At 37.1% G+C, this 24,230-nt stretch overlaps 1 protein-coding gene across 1 annotated transcript in view; it reads right to left on the bottom strand.

Moving 5' to 3' along the window:
* The window catches only part of Nek7 (NIMA related kinase 7), a 149,566-nt gene that overhangs the window by 18,650 nt on the left and 106,686 nt on the right, over positions 1–24,230 (bottom strand). The window contains exons 6-7 of the mRNA XM_008830256.3: positions 15,843–15,951; positions 14,819–14,926 (exon numbers count right to left, since the gene is read on the bottom strand). Coding sequence (XP_008828478.1) covers positions 14,819–14,926; positions 15,843–15,951 — 217 coding nt within the window. The remainder of the gene's footprint in view (positions 1–14,818; positions 14,927–15,842; positions 15,952–24,230) is intronic.

Genomic DNA, 24,230 nt, shown 5'->3' with positions numbered 1-24,230 from the left:
AAAGATGTTCAACTCTATCACAGTATAGACGAATTCGTATTTACCCATCTCTATGTAGCAAACGGAACTAAAAGTTTAGGTGCTTAGGAAAAATCGCAGTGCATTTAAATGCAGTGTTATGCTTTCAACATTTCAACTTAATGAAGATATAATTATTTCCTAAAAACGTTTTTTTAAACTTCATGACAGCTGTTTCTATTATTACTGTTGCCTCCAGAATGTTGTGACTTTTTAAATAGCCCTACAGGAAAGAGAATTGGGGAGTGATAGGACTACATAGTAAAACAATCAAGTAAACTGCTACGTAGTGAGGAGCTCAAAGCAGCAGGACACATAATTCCACTTATCTTTCAAGAATGTATGGTTATAGGTAAGATGAGAATACACTTTACAAAAGTCGATACTTATTCCACTTGAACCTTCTGACATGAGTCATGGTGGATAAGAAATGGATATTTAAAAAACTAAAAAGTTTGACATTAGAGGGAAACTCCAACAGAAAATGTTATCTGACCTTTGTTTAGCCTATACTAATACTACACTGCAGCAAACTTTCAAATGTAAAAATAAAACACTTCCACATCAACTGACCTACTGTAGCTATACAAGAAGTGTTTCACATGGTACAAACGTCATAGAAAGCAAATGCATCTCAAAATGTATTCTGAAGAAAATGGTTTTTGGAAGTTCTACAGTAAGTTCAAGAGAACACAAGCTCTGCCATCACGCTGCCAGTCGGGGACATTTCATAAGAACTGCATACAGCACATTTTTAACAGGTTAGCCCCAAATTTAGCACTTTAATCTCTGCAAAGGCTTAAAGAGGAAATAATAGCATGACTCAAGAATTCTGTATTTTATGATTAGACTTGGTTGCTAGCTCTGTGCTTTTCATGAAGGAAGGCAATACAGGGCTGGTGAAAAGTGGGAAATGTGTTTCTCATCTTCCTGTTGCCTCTAGCAAGGCCTACTTTTTTTTTTTTTTTTACATTTATTTATTTTGCGTCTGTGTGTGTACATGCATGTGTGGACGTGAGTGAGAGGGCGAAGTGCAGGAGTCAGTTCTCTCCCTCCACCATGGTAGTCCTGGGATGGAACACAGGGCTAACTTACCTGCTGAGCCATCTCCAGGCCCACCTCTTTTATTTATATTTTCAACCATGGGAAGGGATGGTGTGCAAAATGAGATTATTTCTGAGACACTTCTAACTCTACAATTGTAAAAACTCTAGAAAATGCATATGGAAAATTAAATGGAAAAAAAGATATGGTCCTTTTTAAAACTATTATTTAGGTCTGCTGAGTGAGATGCTGTAAGTAAAAGAACAATTCAGGGATACTGTTTCCTTCTTTTAGAGTCAGAACAAACTCAGAAAACACCAAACATTTCATACTGGGAATAGTAAAAAAAAAAAAAAAAATCGTCCAGTCATTTTATATTGCAATTTTAATCGAACACACACAACTTTAGAGACTAGGCTTTAATTTCCATTTTTCTTTTCTACTCATGAGTCACGCAGAAATTATTTTAGCAGACTCAATGGCAAGAGATCAAATTTATTTTATCACTAGGAGCATTATCTGAGGTCAATATAGAATGTCTAAGTGCTAGATCAGTACTTCTTCTCCAAGAGATATTTAGAAAATAAATGTCATTTTTGAGGCATCCTTGGTAACACTTAAGAGCTTTGAGAACGCTGAGGGAAATCTCATCACACTTCATTGCTCTTCTGCTCCAGTACCACATCTAATGCACTACATGTATATCCTACTGAGTTTTAGTGAACACTGCTCAGGTGCTACCCAAGGCACACACTGTTTTAGGTCCTGGAAAGACAGAAATACACAGAGAAAATCCTTGATCTTGTGGATCCACAGCCCAACCACCAAGGGATTGTTAAGAGAGGCTGTGTTAGATGTTCTATTATCTGTAGATAAGAGGTATGGGGAGATCAGGAACGTGCCAAGAATCACAAGACTCATAAAGTGTGGCCCTGGAATTCAGTTCCATTTAGCAGACAGTTATGTCTTTAACCTGACCACTGTGACTCACAACTGAAAAATACCTGTAACTTTCCAAGTTAAGAAGCAGACAAACTACCAAAAACTTACCGTATGCATATATGAAAAGCCAGAAATAAAAGCCCAGGTTCAGTGGGCTACGTGTGAAAATTATGCCACACTACAGCTACTCTGATTGTTTTAAATAAACACTTGTGGTGGCTGAGAGGTTAAATGTACACAGTTTAAAATTAGACGATAGCTTCTTCCCAGAGAAATTACTTAAGTCAAGTAGGGACTGAAAGTTAAAAATAAAGCAGTGGAAGCTACCTCTAGGCCTGGCTGGACACGTGCTGCCTCCACAGCCACACACGGCCTTTAACAATGAAAGGTGCATGCCAAAGAAGGGCTCATGGGGAGGTGCCAGGGAAAGGTGTGGGGAAAACGAGTCTATGACCACAGGAGGCACCTGGCACCAAAAATGAAACTGTTTTAACGGCTAGTTCGGAAATACTAATTTTCTTAGTTGAAATCTGAGGATGCATCACACTTGGAAATAGTGTGGGGAACACGAATTGTACACTCAAGAGACTCCAGTGTGAAAATTCTGATATCTAGCTTGAATGGTGGCCACACATTTACTCTGCTGCCAATATCACAAAATCAGAGCGGCTTGTCTCACTGTGAAAGGTAAACAGGAGTTCAAGCGGGTCTACTACAACAACGACCGCACAGCTCCTCCCCAGGGCTTTTAAGGATTTGTCTAGTGCAGGCACCAAATTCATAGCATCCTAGTTAGATTCCAAAGACAGGAATCATTTTAGGATGTGGAACAAGCACATGCAGCAGCTACATTCACACATGCATGTGGTAAGGAAGCTACATCTTTTCTGGGGATATTATAAAAGCAGGTACAATGTCATATCAAGGTACTACCAGCCCAACAGTTCTCACTGGTTCTCTTTTCGTAAGCACCAGCAGGCAGCAAACACCCAGTTATATTAAGAAATACAGTTTGGGTGCAAACAGATCTTCTTGAATAGCAGATAACCATCTCAACTACTTATAGATGTCTTCAGGGCATATTATGTGGTGAGATTTTTATAGTAGATTAATTTTCTCAATTAAGCTTTGGACCTGTTGCTTTTCCTCTGTTCCTACATCCCAGTCCATGGCAGAGTACGCCTCTGAGAAGATGGCTGCTTGTGGTCTGAATAAGCTGTTGGAAATTATTTTTAAAATATCAAACTGTTCAAAAGAAAACTCACTCCACTTCAATAATTATATTAAAACCATTAAACTAGACTTCTAGTAAAACCTCTGACCTTTACAATGGGTGTGACAGGCAGAATTCTTGTCCCCGTGACCTTTCTACATGGTATTAACTTCATATGTTGTGATACATTGCAAAGGGGACTTGGTAGATGTAAGGTTATGGTTGTTAGAACAGAGAGATCATCCTAGATGATCAGTAGGAGACACAGAGAGATAGGCAGGTGAGACTCCAAGTGTGAGAAGGACTATACTTGGAACTGCTGTCTTTGAAAAGAGAGGAAGGGGCTGGAGGCCAAGGAATGGAAGCAGCTAGAAGGTAGGAGTGGCCCTTAGCCAACAGCCAGCAAAGAAACACAGACCTGTTTACCAGCACCAAAAGGCTAAATTTTGCTAGGAACCTGGACAGACAGAAAGCAGACTGTCCCGTGCAGCCTCCAGAAGCCCTCGAGGCCTGCATGCACGGAGGCTAGTTGACTGAGATCCAAACTGGACTTGGAAGCTACAAAACTGTAAATTAACAAATTGCTATTGCTTTATCACATAAAATTTGTGGTAATTGTTGAGGGCAGCAGTAGAAAAAAGAATATATGTGTTTATGATATGTGCACTGCATGGGGGAGTAGGGGATTCAATTCAATGTGCTGAGGATGTCATGTCTAAGAACTAAGAAGGGTACAGGGAGAAGTACACAGGGCTCAAGAATGTTTGATGTCTACGAGTTCACTGGATGGGTTGCCACGACGGTTCTCCTTTCACAGTTTTCTCTTTATGGAGAGTAAGAGACGCAAACAAACTCACTATGGGAAGAATAACAGAATATTAAGAGAAAACTATGGTGTTTCATAATTTAAATAAACTCGGGCCACTAATTGATATAAATCTAAGTAATTGCACTCAAAGGTTGTTGAATTAGAGATGGAGGATAGAAAACAGCTAACATATCTCATGACATTTAGTCTGGAATTAGTATTTGGTGTTTGACAAGTAAAAATCGCTTATCCTAACTATTTAGACTGCTCAAATAAGATATTTATCATATAGGACAACCGTAGATTTACTGATCCACAGAAGAATCACTGATACCAATATTCAAGTGTACCATTCTGAACTGTAACTCTAGTATCTCAATTTAGAAAGACTCCTTAAGACCACACATGACTCCCACTTCCCTTTCCCATTAAAAGAGTTCATTACTGTTTGGTTGTAGTAGCCACAACTATGTCAAAAAATAAATATGTTACAAAAATAAGACCAAAGAGGCATTTTTCCTTTCTCTCCATCCATTATTCCTGGTTCTCCCCTGCCCCCACAACACAAGAGCTGCTTTTTCCACTCCATTAAGACAGATATCGCCATGAGACTGGTTTTAAATATCGAAATGTGAACAGCCGTGCTTGTGCTACATTCAAGCAGAGGGTTCAGTTAGGGGGTAGTGAATGATTCCTTCATGCTCCCTCCCCTCATGAAATCCTCCAACCAAGTGTTGATATCAATATAATACAAGATTAAAGCTGCTTGAAATGCAAGGTCAGCATCTGGAGGGCAGGCAGCTACTATGGAAACGAGCACGGCCCACAACAGACCCCTGATGATAGGAGATACAAATGCTTTAGTGCTCAGCAACTGAGAGGTAGTTTGGGGGAATTTTAAAAGTATATTAACTCTTCAACATAATCTCACCCACACTTACTAACACATTTAATACAACTCACTCTATATAAAGCCTGTCTCTAAACCTTATTTATTTAATGCATATTTCTTAAGTATCTATTATGTGTGATGCCATCTAGGCATCCAGGAACCAAACCCACAAAGATTCACACTATGAAAGTTAACAGTGGAGGGAGCACTAGCATAAATAAATAACTTAGTATGTTAGAAGACAGGAGAGCCTATAGAAAAAAGAAAATTGCAACAGGGTGAGGACCAAGAATTAGAATAGAGGAAGTGGATGGTTAAGGCATCCTATAAGACTATAAGACAGGGAGTTCCCTCTCCTAACTGTCCCATCCACTCTGTTCATTTCACAACATTCAGAACAGAGAAGATATGCTTTAAAACTCATTAGATTATGAAACATGTGAAAATGCCGTAATGAAATCAATTACTTTCTATGCTAGTCTAAAATAAAATCAATTAAAAAGCTACTTAAAAGTTATGGACTGTTCCTGTAACTGTGGTGAGTGACCTGTCCTCTTGAGCAAGGAGCCTATGGAGACCCCACCAGATGGACCTGAACCAGTGTCCAGTCTACAAAGAGGAGGGTTAACACAGAGGAAACATTTCCTCCATGCTTCCAAGAGAAGCCAGCCATGGTCAAGCAGGACCTTTGACTTATCTTCACATAGATGGAACTAGTAAAAGAAAGGAGCCAGGGGCTCCTCCCAAGCCCATGTGACCCCTGAGGAACAGATCCTCAAATGACCTTAGGAGTAAAAAAAAATTGTTTTATCTGGGCCATCTGTAGGATCTTAAACACCCAAAAGGAAAGTATAACCAAAGATTAATGGGGTCAATATAATTTTTAGGAGTCCATGTGCATAGCTAAAGGCTATATAACAAGAAACAATGCCAGACAGATGTTACCTTCCTTTGAGTTATTGCCCAAGGTGGTGCAAGATACTCCCAGACAGTAACCCAGCATAGAACTGGGAAAATGAACAGCAGACCCCAATCTTATCTAAAGGAATATTGACAACTGATTGCTGCTAGATGAGGAACAGCTGATCTTCCTAAAACAAGGATCTCTAGATAGGCTGACTAGATTCAGCAGATGGACAAGCACTGGAGAATGGCTGGGCGTGTCGACGACACAGAGGACAGTAACAGGAATGACAGAGTATGTGGGCTCCAGTATGTGGGAGGGGGAAGGCTATGGGAGGATGCATTTGAGAAGTGGGTTTATAGATGAATAAGATTATATGGGATGTTCTGTATGATATACACACAGAAAAGTCAATAAATTTTTTAAAAAGACATATTTGAAGAGGAAGCATAAAAATTTACTTCATGTTAAATAGTAAAGGTGATAAACATTACCAGTGAAATCTACCTGATGACTTTATATCCATACTCAGTTACTAAGGATCCTAGTGTAACCGACTATGACTAGTAATAATCAAATACATAGAGATTAAAGACACATATGCAAACATCTAAGCATTATTAGCACTAAAAATGTAGCAAACAGCATATTTTAAAATGAAATGGAGATCTTCTTTAAAGGGTAAAAACTCATTCAATTTTATATCTTACAGGGTTTATACTGAGTTCAATATTGTATAACTGTATTAATTCAACTGTGAACCTAAAAATTTATAGCCACTTTTGAAAGAGATGTGTCTTTGCTCTGGAGTGTGTTAATGAATATGTTAAAACTGTAATGAAATGCTTCTTCTAATCATGTGACTATTAAATTTTTAAAAAATTAAAAAATAAAAATTTTTCAAAGCATAAAAATCTGCTCCTTAATTATTAGATGTGAAAAATATTACTATTGAAATCTACCTGATGACTTTATATCCATGCTCAGGTTCCAAGGATCTCAGAAAGTAACCCACTGTGTCTAGTAATAATCAGGTATATAGATATTAGAGACATGTGTACAAACATCTAAGTGTTAGTTGCGTTAAAAATGAGGTTTTCTCTATGAAACAGTGTATTTTAATAATGAAAGTAAACCTAAAAATTTACAGCCAATTTTGAAAGAGATGCATCTTAGCTCTGGAAATTGTTATTGAATATGTCAATGAAGTTGTAATGAAATGCTTCCTCTAAGTATGTGGTTATTAAATAAATAATTTTTAAAAATTATGGACTGTTACAAGCATTCATTATTACTATTGTTACTGCTAATGTTTAATAGCAAATGATGGTTCCTCTGGGTTATTGTTACAGAAAACACAAGCAGATTTGACCAGAAATAGAAATGCATACTAGGATTATGTAGAAACTGTTCTGTTACTCTGCTGTATGTTTAAATATCCAAAGGTGAAAATATGCATTCTGGTAACAAGCTACTTCCACAATGGAATATTATATTTGCTGAGAGTAGTAATGCACCACAGAATACTCTGCCAATTTCCAGGTCAGTCAGTTCTTTAGAAACAGTCACTGAAGTTGCTGGTAGACATGGTCACTAAGAGAGCCTTTGTCCAGCAACGCTAGTTCCTGGTTCTGTTTTTATTTTCCCCTCAATCTTGGAGTATCAAAAAACAGTTGAGTGAGGGGCTGGAAAGATGGCTCAGTGGTTAAGAGCACATACTGTTCTTGCTGAGGACCTGAGTTTGGTTCCCAGCAGCCATATCGGGTGACTCACAAGCACCTGAAATTCCAGTTCCAGGTATCTGACGCCTCTACCCTCTGAGGGCACCTGCAGCCACATGCACAGACAGACATATACACATAATTAAAATTAAATAAATCTTTTAAGTTGTCAAATGCAGGAGAAAGAAAGCTATGCTTTCATACGTAGATTCTGAAGCAATGCAACAAAATAAGGTAACTCCAAACTGAATAAAAAAAACAGAAAACAGTGAGTGAGCAAAAATGCCACTAAGCACTGATAAAATGGGAAATTAAATCTGTGTTAAAATAAAGCCAAGCTAGGAAGCCACAGATCTATCACAGTCTTCTACTGCACAACCCATTTACCTCTGTGCTTCATTTCCTCAACTCAGAATGGACACACTCTTCAGCTGACTGACTGGAAAGCTGTAGAGAGGTGCTGTGCAGGGTATGGCCACCCGCAGAAGCACAGGGAGTAAAGGAAAGGAATAGTGGATGTGACCAACTGCACAGACCAGATAGCAAGTGACAAAAATGTCTCCACCTGGAGACACAGGAAATCAGCATGAAAACCTTGGTGATCTAGACCAGTGTTTTCCCAACTGCAGGTCAGGCAACCCATTAATGAGTTGTGAAATCAATTCACTGGTTTGTAATCTGTGTTGTTTTTATTGAAAGAGAACAGAACAAGGTCAGAATGCTCTGCAGTTTGTAGCAGAAACCACTGTTACACAAAACCTCGGCTTCAGAGTACTTGACTTGGTCTCTATGGGGGTTACAATTTTGTTGGGGGTTACGATACTGTAAAAAATTTGACCTACTGACCTACTGAATCAGAAAACTCAATCAAGAGAGAGCTGTGTCTTCCTCGTACATTTTTAAAGATGAGATATAGAAAGCAGCTTTCCCAATATCTGTTATATCTGTAAAGCTGACAAACAATACAAAAGAAAACAAGGCAAACTTCACAGGGACACCTATAACACGCTTCCATCAGTCTCCCTAGCCACATCCCCTGCCCAAGTCAACAGGGAAAGCACCAAATGAAAATCCTAAATTCACGCATGAAACAAAAGGGGAGGTATGGGAGGCAAAATCCAAAGGATAGTCTAGATACCCAGAAGGGGAAAGCCAGGATTCCTGGAACACAGAACCACTTGGAAGCAGTTGAGCAGACAATCCCACATATGCTTAACCTGAAGCTAATGAAGGACATTCATGGCTCTGTCTTCAGCTTTCCATTGTAAAAACTTGCCAAAGCAGTAGGAAAACAGTATGAATTCCTCCTGAATGTGGCCTACCCCTCTTGTCCCCTGCCCTAGCCACCCTCTGCAGGTAGAGCTTCTCCTGCACACACCCATGGGCCCGAGATGCTATTTCCCAGCTTCTTTTACAGCTGCCTTTTTTGATCCCTTGAATCACAGTTAAACTTCACCCCTGCACACTGTCAAGTCATCCTATTACTTGATTTGCTTTAATATTATTATTTCCTCCCACCACAAGATTAGCACCCTGAAGACAAAGACTTGCCTTACTCTCTAAACTCGCAGCTTCTTGAACTGTGGGTTGCAACTCCATATGGGGTCACAGAGGTAAATGTAGGGGCCAAATAAAGGCTTCTAAAAGCACATTAATCAAAGTAAATTCAGAATCACACGGCAATGAATCCAGGGTGTTTCTGGCTCTTCTTGCTCTCTCATGGAATCTCAGGACTTCACTGCGTCGGTTGGTTCTGAACCTCCAACCTATGCCACTGGTGGTGTGTGACTTGCTCACAACTCGAGTGCTGCCTCATACACGGCTCAGATTCCAGACTACTGTTTGTTATGAACTGCAGTGTGTGTGTGTGTGTGTGTGTGTGTGTGTGTGTGTGTGCGCGCGCATATACATATATATATATTTTGGTCTTCTTGAGACAGTGTCTCCCTATAGTCCCAGCTGGCCTGGAACTCGCTATGTAGACCAGGCTGGCCTCAAACTCACAGAAATCCACTTTCTTCTGCCTCCCAAGTGCTGGGTTTAAAGGCGTGCACCACCATGCTCAGCTTTGAACTGCAGTATTTTTAATATACAAAGTTTTCTACTTTTGCAGGAATAATGATTTAATTATAGAAAACAAAAGTTTTAATATTTTCCTATTGTCATTTCTCAGCACACAAGTATTAAAACAGTGTATTTTTGGATTAAATTGGTTTAGAATATTTGATTTTAAAAACTGCTATTTGTATTGCTAATTTGTTGCATTAACAACCACTAAATGAATCCTGACTTGGGATAATACCAGAATTTTCAACAATTTCTGAAATGGCCTTAAACATATTTCTGCCTTTTTGAATTGATATGAAGTGAGGTTCTCTTCATTAGGTAATTATAAAATCAAAATACTGATCATTATGTAAAATGTTAAAAATGCTCTCTGTCCTGCAGTATCAAATATTCAGCCAAGATTTAATACCTTCTGTAGAAATAAACAAGCACAGCTATCTCTTGACACAAATTCAGTTTTAGGTTTAATAAATGGTAAAATTATATGTATATTAAAGCATTTTAGAACAAAATTTTAATTATGGAATAGCAATAAGCATTTGATTTATATCCCTATTTTATATGTCTATGTACCTGGGATAGTGTAAAAGTTTCTTGGGCAAAAAGATTACAAGTGGAAAAAGTTCAGAAAGTCCTACAGTCACCTCTAATTAACAAAGGCACTAAATCTATTTGTTGAGTGAAACAATTTAGGTATTTTAACAGAATAAGTAAACTGCACATCAAGAATTCCTCTTTCTTCATTTTACCCACTGGCATCTTACCAGAAGCAGCTTTTATTAACCTCACCATCAAATCCAGAAACATTCATAGTATCATTTGGCAAGAGACTGATTAGGGTTAGAGTACAGGACACGTGTTTTTGTGAATCTAGAATCTGAGTTCTACAAGTTATCCAATGGCTTGTGTCAAGGTCCTACACAGAGACGAGCACACAACAAGCACAGCTGTATCCAGAACATCCTGTTATTTTTCACGCTCAGAAAAAATGTAAGAAAGGGAAGTGCGGTCAGTAATAAGAGTGCAAAGCTAGAGGTCATGGAACTCTAGAAGTCTTGAATGTCACCTCAAGGACTATGAAGATATTCCTCAAGTACCAACACCCTGAATTTGGGTGAAAGTAACACAGTCAGATGTCAGAAAGAAAATAACTCCAATGGGAATACTCGTGATGACTAAATAACAGAGGAACAAGAGAGAGCATTTTCCCAGCTCATAATTACAAAGGGATTATGGCTTCAGGATACGGAATAGGAGTAGAGGTGTTCTAGGATGATGCTCCTGGTGGGAGGAGGCAAGGGGTCCAAACAGTGGAGGTCTCAAGGCTTTGCTATTTCAGTTTTAAGAAATTATGCATGGTGTGTGCACCCTACAACATCAGACTCGGTATTTGTAATGTTCAACCCTTGTATTCAAGGAATTTTCAGTATTCTACGTTTGTGTTGTCGTTCTTTTGGGAACTGGTTCTGAAGCTGTTAGAAACATGGTCTTCTCTACAACTGCACTGGCTACAGAGGACGGGCAGAAGTGTGGCCCTCATTACACAGTGACCAGTTAGTTAAGAGAATCAATTCACAAATGATAGATGCAGAAGGCGACTAAAGATCACCAATCTCTAAAAGATGTTAAAATGTTTCAGGGGTACTATTCCTAGAAGTGAATGAAAGTAAGATTTATTTGATTTCTCAACAAATGTGGATTTTGGGAAAAAAGAATAAATGTATATGAATATTTTTTCCCCAAAGCCTAGAGCTATGCATTTTTAAACTAAATCCCTTAAAAAAATCTTTCTACAAAGTTAATGAAATTTGGCTCTACCTCAGACTTTAATTGCAATACTCAAGTAATTCAGATTTTTCTTTTATTTTTGGAGACACAGTCTCATGTAGTGAAGTCTGGCCTTGAACTTCCTACGCAGCTGAGCTGAGGAAGATCTTGAGCCTCTCATCCTTCTGCCTTCACCTCCCAAGTACTGGGATTTCAAGCATGCTCCGTGCCCAGCTCATGTGGTGCTAGGGGTGCAATCCAGGTCATAGTGCATGCTAGGAAAGCACCCTACCAACTAGATAAAGACCTGGCCTCCACTCAAAAACTCATTTTAGATTTTTAAAATAAATTACACAAGATTTATTTGCAATTTAGACCCATTGTATGGATAAATCATGCCACAGACTTTACTCTCAGGAAAAATCAGAAATGGATCACTCTACAGTAAAAGATACAGTTCTATCTCCCTCTGCCTGGTCTTTTTTGAGACTGGGTCTCCCTGTAGCCCCAACTGGCCTGGAATTCCCTATATGACCAGGCTGGCCTTGATGTATCTCACAGAGACTAGCCTGCCTCTGCTTCCCGAGTCCTGGGATTAAAGGCATATGGCACCACACCAGGGACAGTTCTATCATATTTTTTGAAAGCAAAATAAATTTGCATAGGTAGCCATGTTTTCAATTACTTTCATTCTCAACAATTAGACACAAACTTAAATCTGTATGTATATGTATATATATGTATATATATATACACACACATATATAATCTCACATCACAGGAGAGTGACAATACGTATCACAGGAGAGTGATAATTCTCTAAAACTGAAAATTAGGACCCTCTTACCACAAAAATATCTGTATTAGGATTTCTGTTCTTGCTACTTTATACACATCCTTTGTCAGCAGAGGCATTTCCTTGACACTTAAGATCTTTTTTCCTTTATTTTTTCAGTACAAAGATCATTATTTAAGCTACAGTTCAAACTTTAATTCTTGTTATTCAATCCTCTCTGCTTAGGAAACCTGAATTTCATGCCATCAAAATCTTTATTTTGTGGAGACAAGTACAGATATATATTTTTTTAATTTTAGAGATTTTTTTCTCACAAGATAAAGAACAAAAATTATGAAAGAAATTACTGCATCAAGGATTCAACCCATCAAAGAGCCTTGCTTCTACTTCCTCACCAGGTACACCTTAGAAGTGTCTCAGAACGTACAGTACTCATGGCATAGGCATGTACATACATACAGGATCCTAACAGCCGATGTGGATAAAACTTGGTATTATATATACTTAACAAACTATTAAACCTATTAAATTTTATTTTCCATATCACATAATTTGGAGCAGCACATCCCCTAAGCTTGGAGATGTGTACATGCTTGTAAACTCTATTCAGAACCTTTGTGCCTCTGCATAAAGGAGCAAATAGAAGTTCTGTTTCTAAAACTGTTAAGATCTGGGTTTTGGATAATATATTGGATCAACAAGGCTAGAAATCTACAGCATGCTTAAGAGTATCCACAAAACAGCACTTAAACAGTACACATATGTGTATAGGCACATATAAAACATAAACAGTACACAGATGTATATATATACATATATGTGTGTGTGTGTGTGTGTGTGTGAGAGAGAGAGAGAGAGAGAGAGAGAGAGAGAGAGAGAGAGAGAGAGAGAGAGAGATTCTAACCCAGTATTTCTGAGTAAGTTCATAACAGAATGCTGTTAAGGCATTTCAATGAGGTGAAGCAGAGACAGTATGTTATCTTTACTAGTGAGAAGGGGCAGTGGCTTGGGAAAAAAAAACCCAACATTTTCTCCATGTAAATTCTTCACTATTTAGATTGCAAGAATTATAACTTCCCAGATAAAACCACATTAAAGTGGTATGCAAATTCATTAATTTCTTACAGAACTTCATATCAATTCTGTACTCAGAAAAGATAGTTAGGTCATACAACCATCAATGTAATATGAAAAGGAAAAACTACTCAGATTCACTGTAAAGTTTTATTTTGTCTGTACCTGACAAAATTGAAATTCTGAAAAAAAGTTGAAATTCTGTGAGTGTCCACATTTCCATCACGCTTTCCATTTAGATGAATACTTTTCTATATGTAGAAAAAAATAATTGATAGATTTAGGGCCATGGAGAATATTAGTAACAAAGTCGGAAAGAACATTAGATTCTAGCCTCTAGTCAGTTGCTTATCTAACTATACTGTTAATTTAATGTAACTCATTTATTCTCCAACAGCCTATTTAAAAACTCTTCATTTGGGGCTGGAGAGATGACTAAATGGTTAAGACCACTGGCTGCTCTTGCAGAGGACCTGCATTTGATTCTTAGCACCCACATGGTGGCTAACACTGTCCGTAACTCCAGTTCCAGGGAATTGGATTCCCTCTTCTGACCTCTGTGGGTATGGCATGACACAGGTGCACTTATATACCAGTAAGTAAAGCTTATTCATACAAAATTAAAATAAATAAGTAAATGCAAGCCTCTTGATTTCACATCTAATTTCTTTTTTCAAAAAATGAGTAGTTTTCAATGAAATTATGACAAAAAAGACAGATCAAAGAAAGATAAACTAAAGCCAACTTATTTTGGTTTAATTTTTACTCTAAAGTTGGTCACAATTTCATGTATCTGGGAAGCAAAGAAGAGTTCAGGACTTGAGTTTTAAGAAGTAGTCTGTTTTTAACCCAATTTAAAAGCTATGTCTTCCTAAGAATTTCTATTTTTTCTGAACTACAAAATTTTCTTTCCACTGTTAATATAATGTTGTTATATTCACAATAATTCTTAAGTACAAAAGATACTGATATTTGATAATTTTTAACCCTAAAATGAGTAAGCTGCAAGTATTTCTTCTACTTACAATGAGATAATTTTTGTCCTTTATTAGGTATAGATCACCTTTACATTTTCTGTTCTACAGTATTCACAACCATATGTCATTTGAATATATAAAAATTTACAAATTACTATATATGATATTTTTAATGCTCAATGAAGTCCTCCTCCAAAATATACTTTCTTCATCAAGTTATCTTACTATCATTACATATAGAATAAAAAGAATGCTCCATGGCAACAGTAAAAGGCAGGCTTATCCATCTTTTTTTTTTTTTTTTAACTCAGTGTCTGCCCAAGATCAAATTAACAGAAGCAGCCAATCATCATGTAAAAGGTAAAATAGAGAATAGAGAACTGGTGATATCTGCTCAGGATCTGATGATTTATAGAATAGTTTTATAAAGAATGTAATAAATGCTACATAATTTGACATACCTGTTTTTAAACCCATGACCAGCGTACACACACACACACACACACACACACACACACACACACAAGAGTGAGAGAGAGTACGAGAGAGAGAGAGTGCAAAATGAAGTGAAATGAAATGATGTTGTATCTCTTACCTAAAGAATGTGCAGCTGTGGTTTTGGAGCTGAAAAACCGACCAAGCCCAAGGTCTCCAAGTTTTACCACCCCAGTGGCTGTAATGAACACGTTAGCTGGTTTTATATCTATGGATAAATGAAGGGATCAGGTAAAAGATGATGTAACTTTGAAATGTCAAAGGAATATGAAATTTTGTCTCTGTAAAATTCAAATTGTACATTAAATATGAAAGTCTGAACTATGAACCAGTTACTTTATTTTGAATAATTTTCATATATTCCAATACTTCAAATTTCTCAGTTCTCTGAGAGAGAAACGCCAATGCAGTTGGATGAAGACTGTTAATTTCCCTATCAAGTACTCTTGTTTTCTATTCCAAATAATCATTTATGAAATTCATGTAACAAATAAGTTTATGGCCCCTTAATAGCAATTTTAAATATAATCATATGAAAAGATTAATGGGTATATTTACATCAGTTATAAAATCATGATTTTAAAATGTTATGCACATTATACTTATTCAGGTGGCTTCACAAATCTTAAATCCTTAAATAAAATGCTTTGAAACTTTTCACATCCCCAAATCACTGGATCAGGTAATGGCTGACCTTAGCATTCAGGCCAACAATTTAACTGCCAATCAAGAAGATAGTAAGAAGTAATGCCAAAGATTAAAAAAAACCTAAGTGGCCATAATACTCTATTCATTTGAAGGAGAAACAACACCAAAATGCCCTTTTTTCTGTATAGTCAACTGCTTTCCCACATATTTATTTTTTATATATTCCCACATATATTCTTTACCAGCTAGAACCAAGTAGATATTCACAGAAGTCAAGCAAAAATTAATTTTCATTCTTACATAAAACCAAGTAGGTCTTTACTGAAAGGCTTATAATTCAAGCAAAAGTCTAATTTGGAATTAAATTACCCAAGAAAGGATAACACTATGGAATAATTGGAAGACATTTATTTTAGGTTGCTTGATAGCTTGTAGTATTTAAAATGATATTAAAATTTCTTATGATTTTATCTTACCTCGATGCATGACTCTTCGTGAATGCATGTGTTCCAATGCACTGCAGAGCTGAACAAAGTATTTCCAAACAGTTCTTTCAGGAATTAGCCTCTTTTGCTTCTTAAAATGCTTTAAAAAAATTAGAAAATAATGATCATGAGAATTAAAGTTTCCTAAAGCTGGATCATAGCTTATAAAATTAGTAAGTCAGAAAAACACCTACTTTTACCTACCTGTTATCAGTTTTAAGAAGTATGATTTTCTCTGATAAAATGATCCCAGGAGTTCTATCCGACACAATAGCTTAAACTGTTTCGTATTTTCCTAAGGCTAACATAAGCCATGTAACACCTGCATCTCTGTAACATCCAACTACCTCAGACATTAACACCTGTGTAATTTACCTTGCGAAGCCATCAAATTTCATTTTCAGAAAAGTCACAATTAAAAAACGTCTAGGAATCATAAGATAATAAGACACATTTAGACAGACTCTCACTGAGGATGTAACTCCATTGGTAGAATGCACACATGAAGCCCTGGGTTCCATCCCGAGCACCACATAAACCAGGCATGGTGCTGCACATCTATAATCTCAGCACTTTTAAGGTAGAGAGGCAGAAGATCAGAAGTTGGGAGGTGGGTACAGGAGGATCAGGAGTTCAAGGTCAATCTCTGTAGTATTGGGATTTTGAGACCAGCCAGCCTACATGAGATCAAAAACCTAAGAAAACAAAATAAAATGAACAGCTGGAAACTCTATGGTGGTGAGCTCACTGGCAGAGAGAGAGAGAGAGAGAGAGAGAGAGAGAGAGAGAGAGAGGCCATTCTGCTCTGGTCGAAGTCTTCACTCTAGAGTTCCTCTTAAATATCAAGCCACACTGGTGACCTGAAATGCCACAATTTATTAAAAATTAACGTCAAAGGGATTTCTGTAAAAAAATTTCATGAGTATATATTCACTGCACATTATTACAAGGTAAACTTGCACTTTCTGTTGAATGAATGGCAAACAGCAGATAACATCAACAGGCCGTGTGAGAGAGACTGGGCCCAGCACGGATGAGAGAAATTGCTAAATTACAAACCACACTTACAGAGTTCTGCCCATTTTCCTGTATTACATTTCTCAGAAGCCTCTGCTGGTAACACACTCAAGAACCACGCTCCTAGCTTCACCAGACACTCTTAACATAAAAAAACATTTTGTAAAAAAAAGTGCAATGTTTCCTATTTAGCAATATTTATAAATTATCAACAGGAAGAAATAGTGTATTTAAACAGTTTTTCAGAAATTTTTAACTGTTTATAAAGTATATGCACTTACTAATAGATATCAAAATTTAAATTTGTTCTTTACACATTTTGAGAAGTTCAACCAATCGATTTTTTTGTTACTGAACACAAAGAAACTATGCTTGAGAAAATGCAAACTAGCAGCGCTCACTCTTGAGGCCAGCCGAGGGCAAAGCAGCACCAGGAAAGTACTGATGTCCCTGCTTCACAGGCAACAAAAGGTCACATTCACTCCACCGTGTCCCTCAATACACCAAAGCAAAACTCTTCAAGGTAATGATATTAGGTTAATCTTTCCTATTACATATGTCTGAAAATGAACTTTTTCTACCCTTTCAATCCAGTTAAATTAGTATCCTTATATTCTAAATGGCCAGGTAATTATAAACACACACTAAAATGTTGAAAATGTTGCTAAGCTGTTGAAAACCTCTCATATCATGTTTCAGTATTTCTTTCATGGCAGATTGTGTCAACACCAGTTTTCACTGGAAGGGGACAATGCTGAAAATTCAATTCTTTACATACAATTTTCCTTGAGACTTGGCAGGAGTCCAAACAATGCCTGCATGTGCCTTTCCAGTGCTGGATTAGCATATCAGAGGACTGTTTGATGTCAACAGAAAGATGGGGACCAGGTTTCTTTTCATTCAAACTAAATAGACTGTATCATGTAAGTATCAGACTACAAAAGAATTATTTAAATGTTTTAACACAGATTCTAAAGTCATCATAATTATAATGAACTTAGCAGTTTATTTTTTAAGCCTCATAATTAAAAACTAAATATAAAAGAAACAAACAAACAAAAAAACTGGCCACAAAATGCACATTAGAAACGATGTCATCAGTCCACAATGACCTGACTACTTTCATGTTTTTATGTGCTTCTCTAACACTGTCTATTAGAACAAATAACAAATGATGAAAATCGACTGGCATCGGCATCATGCCACCTAGACAGAATGACCTGGCAAAGCTTACCTATTCTGCTTACTAGTGGGACACTGAAGAATAATATGGATTTCATTATCATAAAATGAAGGTAGTCTAATTATGTTACTGGCATTTCCCAATTTTTTAAAAGTCCATTTAAGTATGCATGGTCTATCATATGGTCCTTAAGTGTAAGGTTTTTGCTTTTTGAGGAGAGTAGGCACAATGTTGAAAGCCTGTCCTTTCTCATGGGGGCACTGTTGGCCATCTCCTAAGAGGATGACTCTCAAAGGGGCACTACTGACCATCTTTTAAGAGGATGGACATTTCTGTTCTCATGGGAGCACTGTTGGCCATCTCCTAAGAGATTGAAGAGAAGAATGACAGAAATTTGAATTACTGCTATTATTGTAAGATTTATATCTGTAATACTCAACCTCTCAAAACTTACTTGAATAAATACAACTCTTTCAAAATTTAATTCCCTAGCAGGATAGCCATACTACTGAAACATATTTTCTGAAAGAGATATCCTTACAATGAGATTTTGTTATATATTAGTAATCATCTCATGTAACATACAAAATTAAAATGAAACACACACAAACAACAAATGGTGTAACAAAGCTTCTAAAGAGTAGTATCAATAAAAAAGTTTACATGGGAAAGAAAGATGTTAGGCATGTTTCCTACTGTCATCTTAGAAATAGAACTGTATCTTTTTTAGAACCAAAAATACAGTGTTAAAAAATTGTGGACAAAGTTATCAATCAGGTTTAATAGATCACTTGGACATAATTTTTGTTTAGGTTTTGCTTCTTTTATAAAGTAGGATAGTCTTGAAATACTTTTCTAAAAAATTATTTTCCACCACCATTAACATTATATCAAATAAACATTAGATTTTAATTCAAATAGAAAAGTCAGATGTAACACAAAGGCAATCCATTTAAAAACTTAAACACAAATGTGAGACTACACTATCTCAAGTGTTTATAAAAGATTACTAACATTCACTTATGGGATTAAGTTTACCTGGTAGAATACATCTGCATCAGCATGAACTGATTTTAATTAAATTTTAATACAAGCTACTTCTATTTCAATTTTTTAAAAACATAATAGGATCTTTGTTTTTCACTGCTAAACATCCTCCAACAAACGAAATGCTCAAGACCAAGTCCATTTATGCGGTGGGCCTTGAGTGGCGAAGTACGATTCTCTGAATGGCAGGATGGGCCTTGACTCCTGCATTTTGCTCTGCAGCGCCAGATACAGCACTGCTTCTGCTCATGCAACCCCACCTCTCCTCAAGGAGTCTCTGAAGCTCTTTAGTGGCAGGGCCTTGCACAAGCTCACCAACAGGGAAAGACAGAGAATGATCTTGATCTGGATTTGTAGAATGTCAATATAAATGGCATACAGGCTATTTAGGCCTTCAGTCAGGCATGCAGGCATGCAGGTACATGGCCTATGCAGCCACACAGATCCTGTACTGGCCACTAGACATTAATGTCCTTTTATTGTCACCTCAAAGAGTCTTAATTTTTTTGACAAAGGGCCCCACAATTACGTGATTGCTTGCTTACTGGAACCTACATATAAAGCATCTTTTGGAAATGCTGCAGGTGGTTGAATAACAATAAAAACAACAAATATCTTGTGAGCAAGGCATTTTTGAAAAAACTAGAAAAAATAATAATTAACTGATAAGAAATAATTAAGTTACAAGAGAGCTATAATTACAGGTACCAGCTGTTCTCCTTATCTTCCAACTATCTAATGGAAGGAAGTGATTTATGTTAACTATAAGGAAACATTTCTTGCTTGAGACTGTAATCAAATGTTTGGATGAGCCTCTACTACAACCCATATCTCTCTTTTTAAAAAAATATTTATTATTTTTATTTTATGTGTATGCAATGTATTGCCTGCAAGTAAGTAAATGCATCAGTGCCATGCAAGCCCGCCAAGGACAGAAGAGGCTGTTGGGTCCCCTGGAACTGGAATTACAGACAGTTGTTAGCTGCCATGTGGGTGCTGGGATTCAAACCAGGTCTTCTGCAAGAACAGTGAGTGTTCTGAATCACTAAGCCATCTCTCCAGCCCCCATATCTGTCTTTTAACAATAAAATTGATTGTGGGGCTTGACAGTAATTGGCATGATAACCTTGCAGAAGTCACTTAGCCAAGTTGGACCAGTTTCCTTCGCTACATTAAACAGAATTTGGACATGATCTGTGGAACTGCCACCTCTAAATATTATCTGTAGCTCAACAATTTCAGTTACATATAAAACATAATTTCTATTTGACATATTGTTACACTTAAAAATAAGTTTACAGGTCTGCCAAAGCTTTATAACATGAGCTAATAAGAAAGCAACAAAGAAAAAAGTGTAGAGACCCTAGCTGGTTCACTTACCATAATAAATGGCCTTCACACACTGTGACAGGCAGGTAGAATCTTTCACTCTAAACTTGTAATTAGGTCAAATTTACCATCTGAAGGGATGCTATGTCCCCAAACATCTTTGTAATTATAATTCAGTTCTGGAAAATGGCATTTTGTAGTCATTACTTCAAAGAACTGAATGCACAGAGACCAGGAACAGAAGGTGTTGTTTCCCATCTTGTTGGGAAATCTATTGAAAGTGTTATTTTCTAGATTATAAAAGATATAAACATAATCAATTTACTCCCCAAAGTCAAAATTGTATGGGTTATTGAAGAAAGTCAAATCTATAGCTCTTAGCACTGAACATGTGAAACATGGATGATTTTCTTCTACTAAGCTGTGAAGAAACAACCTTTATTTAGCAAAGAAGAAAAATAAGCTCCTGTCAAATTGCATTACTCTTTCTCCCCCAAAGTTGTCTTCTAAACACTGGTACATCAGTACGAGGAAAACTTATTCAAGATATTTTTGAAAAGGTCAATTAAAAATTTAAAAATACCATGTTGTTTTAATGAGCATAGCTCTGTAATACAGCCTGAAATCTAGTATAGTAATCTCCTTGGCATTGCTCTTAGTGTTCAGAGTTGCTTTGGCTATCCGAGGTCTTTTGTGCTTCCATATGAATCTTAGGATGGTTTTATCCAATTCTGTGAAAAATGTCATGGGGATTTTGATTGGCATTGCATTGAATCTATAAACGATTTTTGGTAGGATGGTCATTATAAAACAACATGGTACTGGCACAAAAATAGACCCATAGATCAATGGAACAAATTTGAAGACCCAAATATGACTAAATGCAATTTCAGCCACCTGATATTTGACAAAGGGGCCAAGAAGATTCACTAGAAAAAGACAGCATGTTCACCAAATGGTGCTGGCAAAACTGGATCTCCAACTGTAGAAGAATGAAACTAAACCCTTATCTTTCACTCTGCACAAAAGTCAATTCCAAATGGATCAAAGACCTCAATGTAAAGCGTGGAACTCTGAAACTGTTAGAAGAAAACATTGGGAAAAACCTACAAGATGTAGGTATAAAATCAAAAGCAGCAACTAAGGAAGTGAAGAGAAAACCCACAGAATGGGAGAAAATCTTCACCAGCAACACATCCAACAGAGATTTAGTATCCAGAATATATAACGAACTCAAAAAACAGAGAATCAAGACAAGAAGCAACCCAATTAAAAGAGTAGTAAAGATGGCTATGAAACATCTTAAAAGATGTTCAATATCACTAATAATTAGGGAAATTCAAATTAAAACCACTTTAAGATTTCATCTTACCCCAGTCAGACTGGCTAAGATCAAGAGAACAAATTATACCAAATGTTGGAGAGGATGTGGGGAAAGGGGAACACTCATCCACTGCTGATGGGTTCAACCGCTATGTAAAGCAGTGTGGAGAACTCTTAAAAAAACTACAAATGAACCTACCATCTGACCCAGTTATACCCAGTTAGTGTATACCCAAAAAACTCATCCTATTGCAGAGCAACTTGTACATCTATGTTTGTTGCTGCTCTTTTCACAATAGCTAAGAGATGGAAGCAACCTAAGTGTCCCTCAGTTCACAAGTAGATAATGAAAATGTGGTTCATTTACACGATGGAGTTTTACTCAGCAGTAAAGAAAGATGAAATCATAAAATTTGCAGGTAAATGAATGGAACTAGAAACTGTTATACTAAGTGAAGTAACACAGACTCAAAAAAAGAAAATAGACATATGTTCTCCATCATATGTGGATCCTAGACCTAACCATGATAAAGTGAGTATGTATCCAGACATAACTACAGGAACCTGGATATTGGAATGGAAACATGGAGGTAAATGAAGAGAAAGAACCTGAACATGAAGAACAGTAGGAAACAGGCCTTAATCAGGGAGATATGGATAAAAATTGGGATAGTTTAAGGGAGGGGGGAAGGAAGGGTATACAAGGAAACTAGGGGATAAAGGGAAAGACGGAGGTCAAGAGAGGTAGGACCATAGGAGAAGGGTATTACTAAGGGAGAAAGGGGGAAAATGGGGGCACCTTAAGTGGGAAAACCATGATGGAGGGGTGAGACAATGCAAGAGATAAATAATGCCTGGCTAGTTTTGAAAACCAGAGGGAATCATATTACTCCTACAACCTACTGACAAATTATACATAGCAGATCAAGAAACATATGTCTACGTAAGGTTTATCTGAGAACAACTGGTCTTTGCCCATGATTCATCTACATGACACACAGTAATTAAAAGTACCAGACTGGTGGAACTAACCTTCTAGCATGTTTAACAGACATACTTTGAGGCCTATAATAATTTGGTCAGAGGGATATAAAGGACAGTTTTGGCTCCTTGCCCTCCTGGGTCGAATAGTTCCAGGGGACTATGAGCATCTCTCAAAATGTCCTGTAATGGTGGTGGGTCACCTGTCCTCTTGATCAAGGAGGCTGAGGAGACCCCACCAGATGAACTTGAATCAGTGTCCAGTCTACAAAGAGGAGGGTCAACACAGAGGAATCATTTCCTCCATGCTTCCAAGCGAAGCCAACCATGGTCAAACAGGACCTTTGACTTATCTTCACATAGGTGGAACTGGTAAAAGAAAGGAGCCAGAGGCTCCTCCCAGGCCCATGTGAACCCTGAGGAACAGATCCTCAAACAACCTTAATAATAATAATAAATTGGCTTATCTGGGCCAACTGTATAGTCTTAAACACCCAAAAGGAAAGTAACCAAAGATTAAAGGGGCCAATATATTTTTTTAAGAGTCCATATGTATAGCTAAAGGCTACATAACAAGCAACAATGCCAGATAGTAGATACCTTTTTTTGAGTTGTTGGCCAGGGTGGCTCAAGGGACTGCCAGGTAGTAACCCAGCATAGAACTGGAAAAATGAACAGCAGACCCCAATCTTATCTAAAGGAATATTGACAACTGATTGCTGCTAGATGAGGAACAGCTGACCCTCCTAAAACAAAGACCTCTAGACAGGTTGACTAGATTCATCAGTAGGGCTAGTAGTGGAGAATGGCTGGGGGTGCCAAGAACACAGCAGACAGTAGCAGGGATATCAGAGTATAAAGGCTCTAGTAGGGGGAGGGAGGCTATGGGAGGATGCCATCTGGGAAGTGGGTGTAGAGTTGAATAAAATGATTTGGGATGTTCTGTGTGATATACACACATACACACACACACAAATCAAATTTTTAAAAATGTATTGTTATTTGAGGAGGAAGCATGGAAATTTACATCACGCTAATTAGTAGAGGTGATAAACATTACCATTGAAATCTACCCGATGACTTTATAGACATACACAAGCGCCAAGGATCCAAGTGTAACTGATTATGACTAGCAATAATCAGATACATATAGATTAGAGATTAATGTGCCAATATCTCAGTGTTAGTAGCAAAAACAATGAGTCTTTCTGCAAGGAACAATATATTCTAAAATGAAATGGAGATTTTTTTAAAGGTTAAAAACTCATTCAATTTTATGTCTTACAGGGCTTATACTGAGTTCAATATTGTATAACTATATTAATTCAACTGTGAACTTAGAAACTTGCACCCACTTGTGTAAGAGATGTACTCTTGCTCTGGAGTGTGTTGCTGAACATGTTAAAGCTGTAGAGAAATGCTTTTTCTAATCATGTAGTTATTAAAATTTTTTTAAATGATTTAAAAAAATAAAATTTTGCTCCTTAATAATTAGTAGT

The sequence above is a fragment of the Nannospalax galili genome, unplaced genomic scaffold, assembly GCF_000622305.1.
Source record: "Nannospalax galili isolate Female #2095 unplaced genomic scaffold, S.galili_v1.0 scaffold113, whole genome shotgun sequence".
Lineage (NCBI taxonomy): Eukaryota > Metazoa > Chordata > Mammalia > Rodentia > Spalacidae > Nannospalax > Nannospalax galili.
Note: the sequence above shows the minus strand (reverse complement) of the source record. Positions and strands in the feature narration are given on the sequence as shown.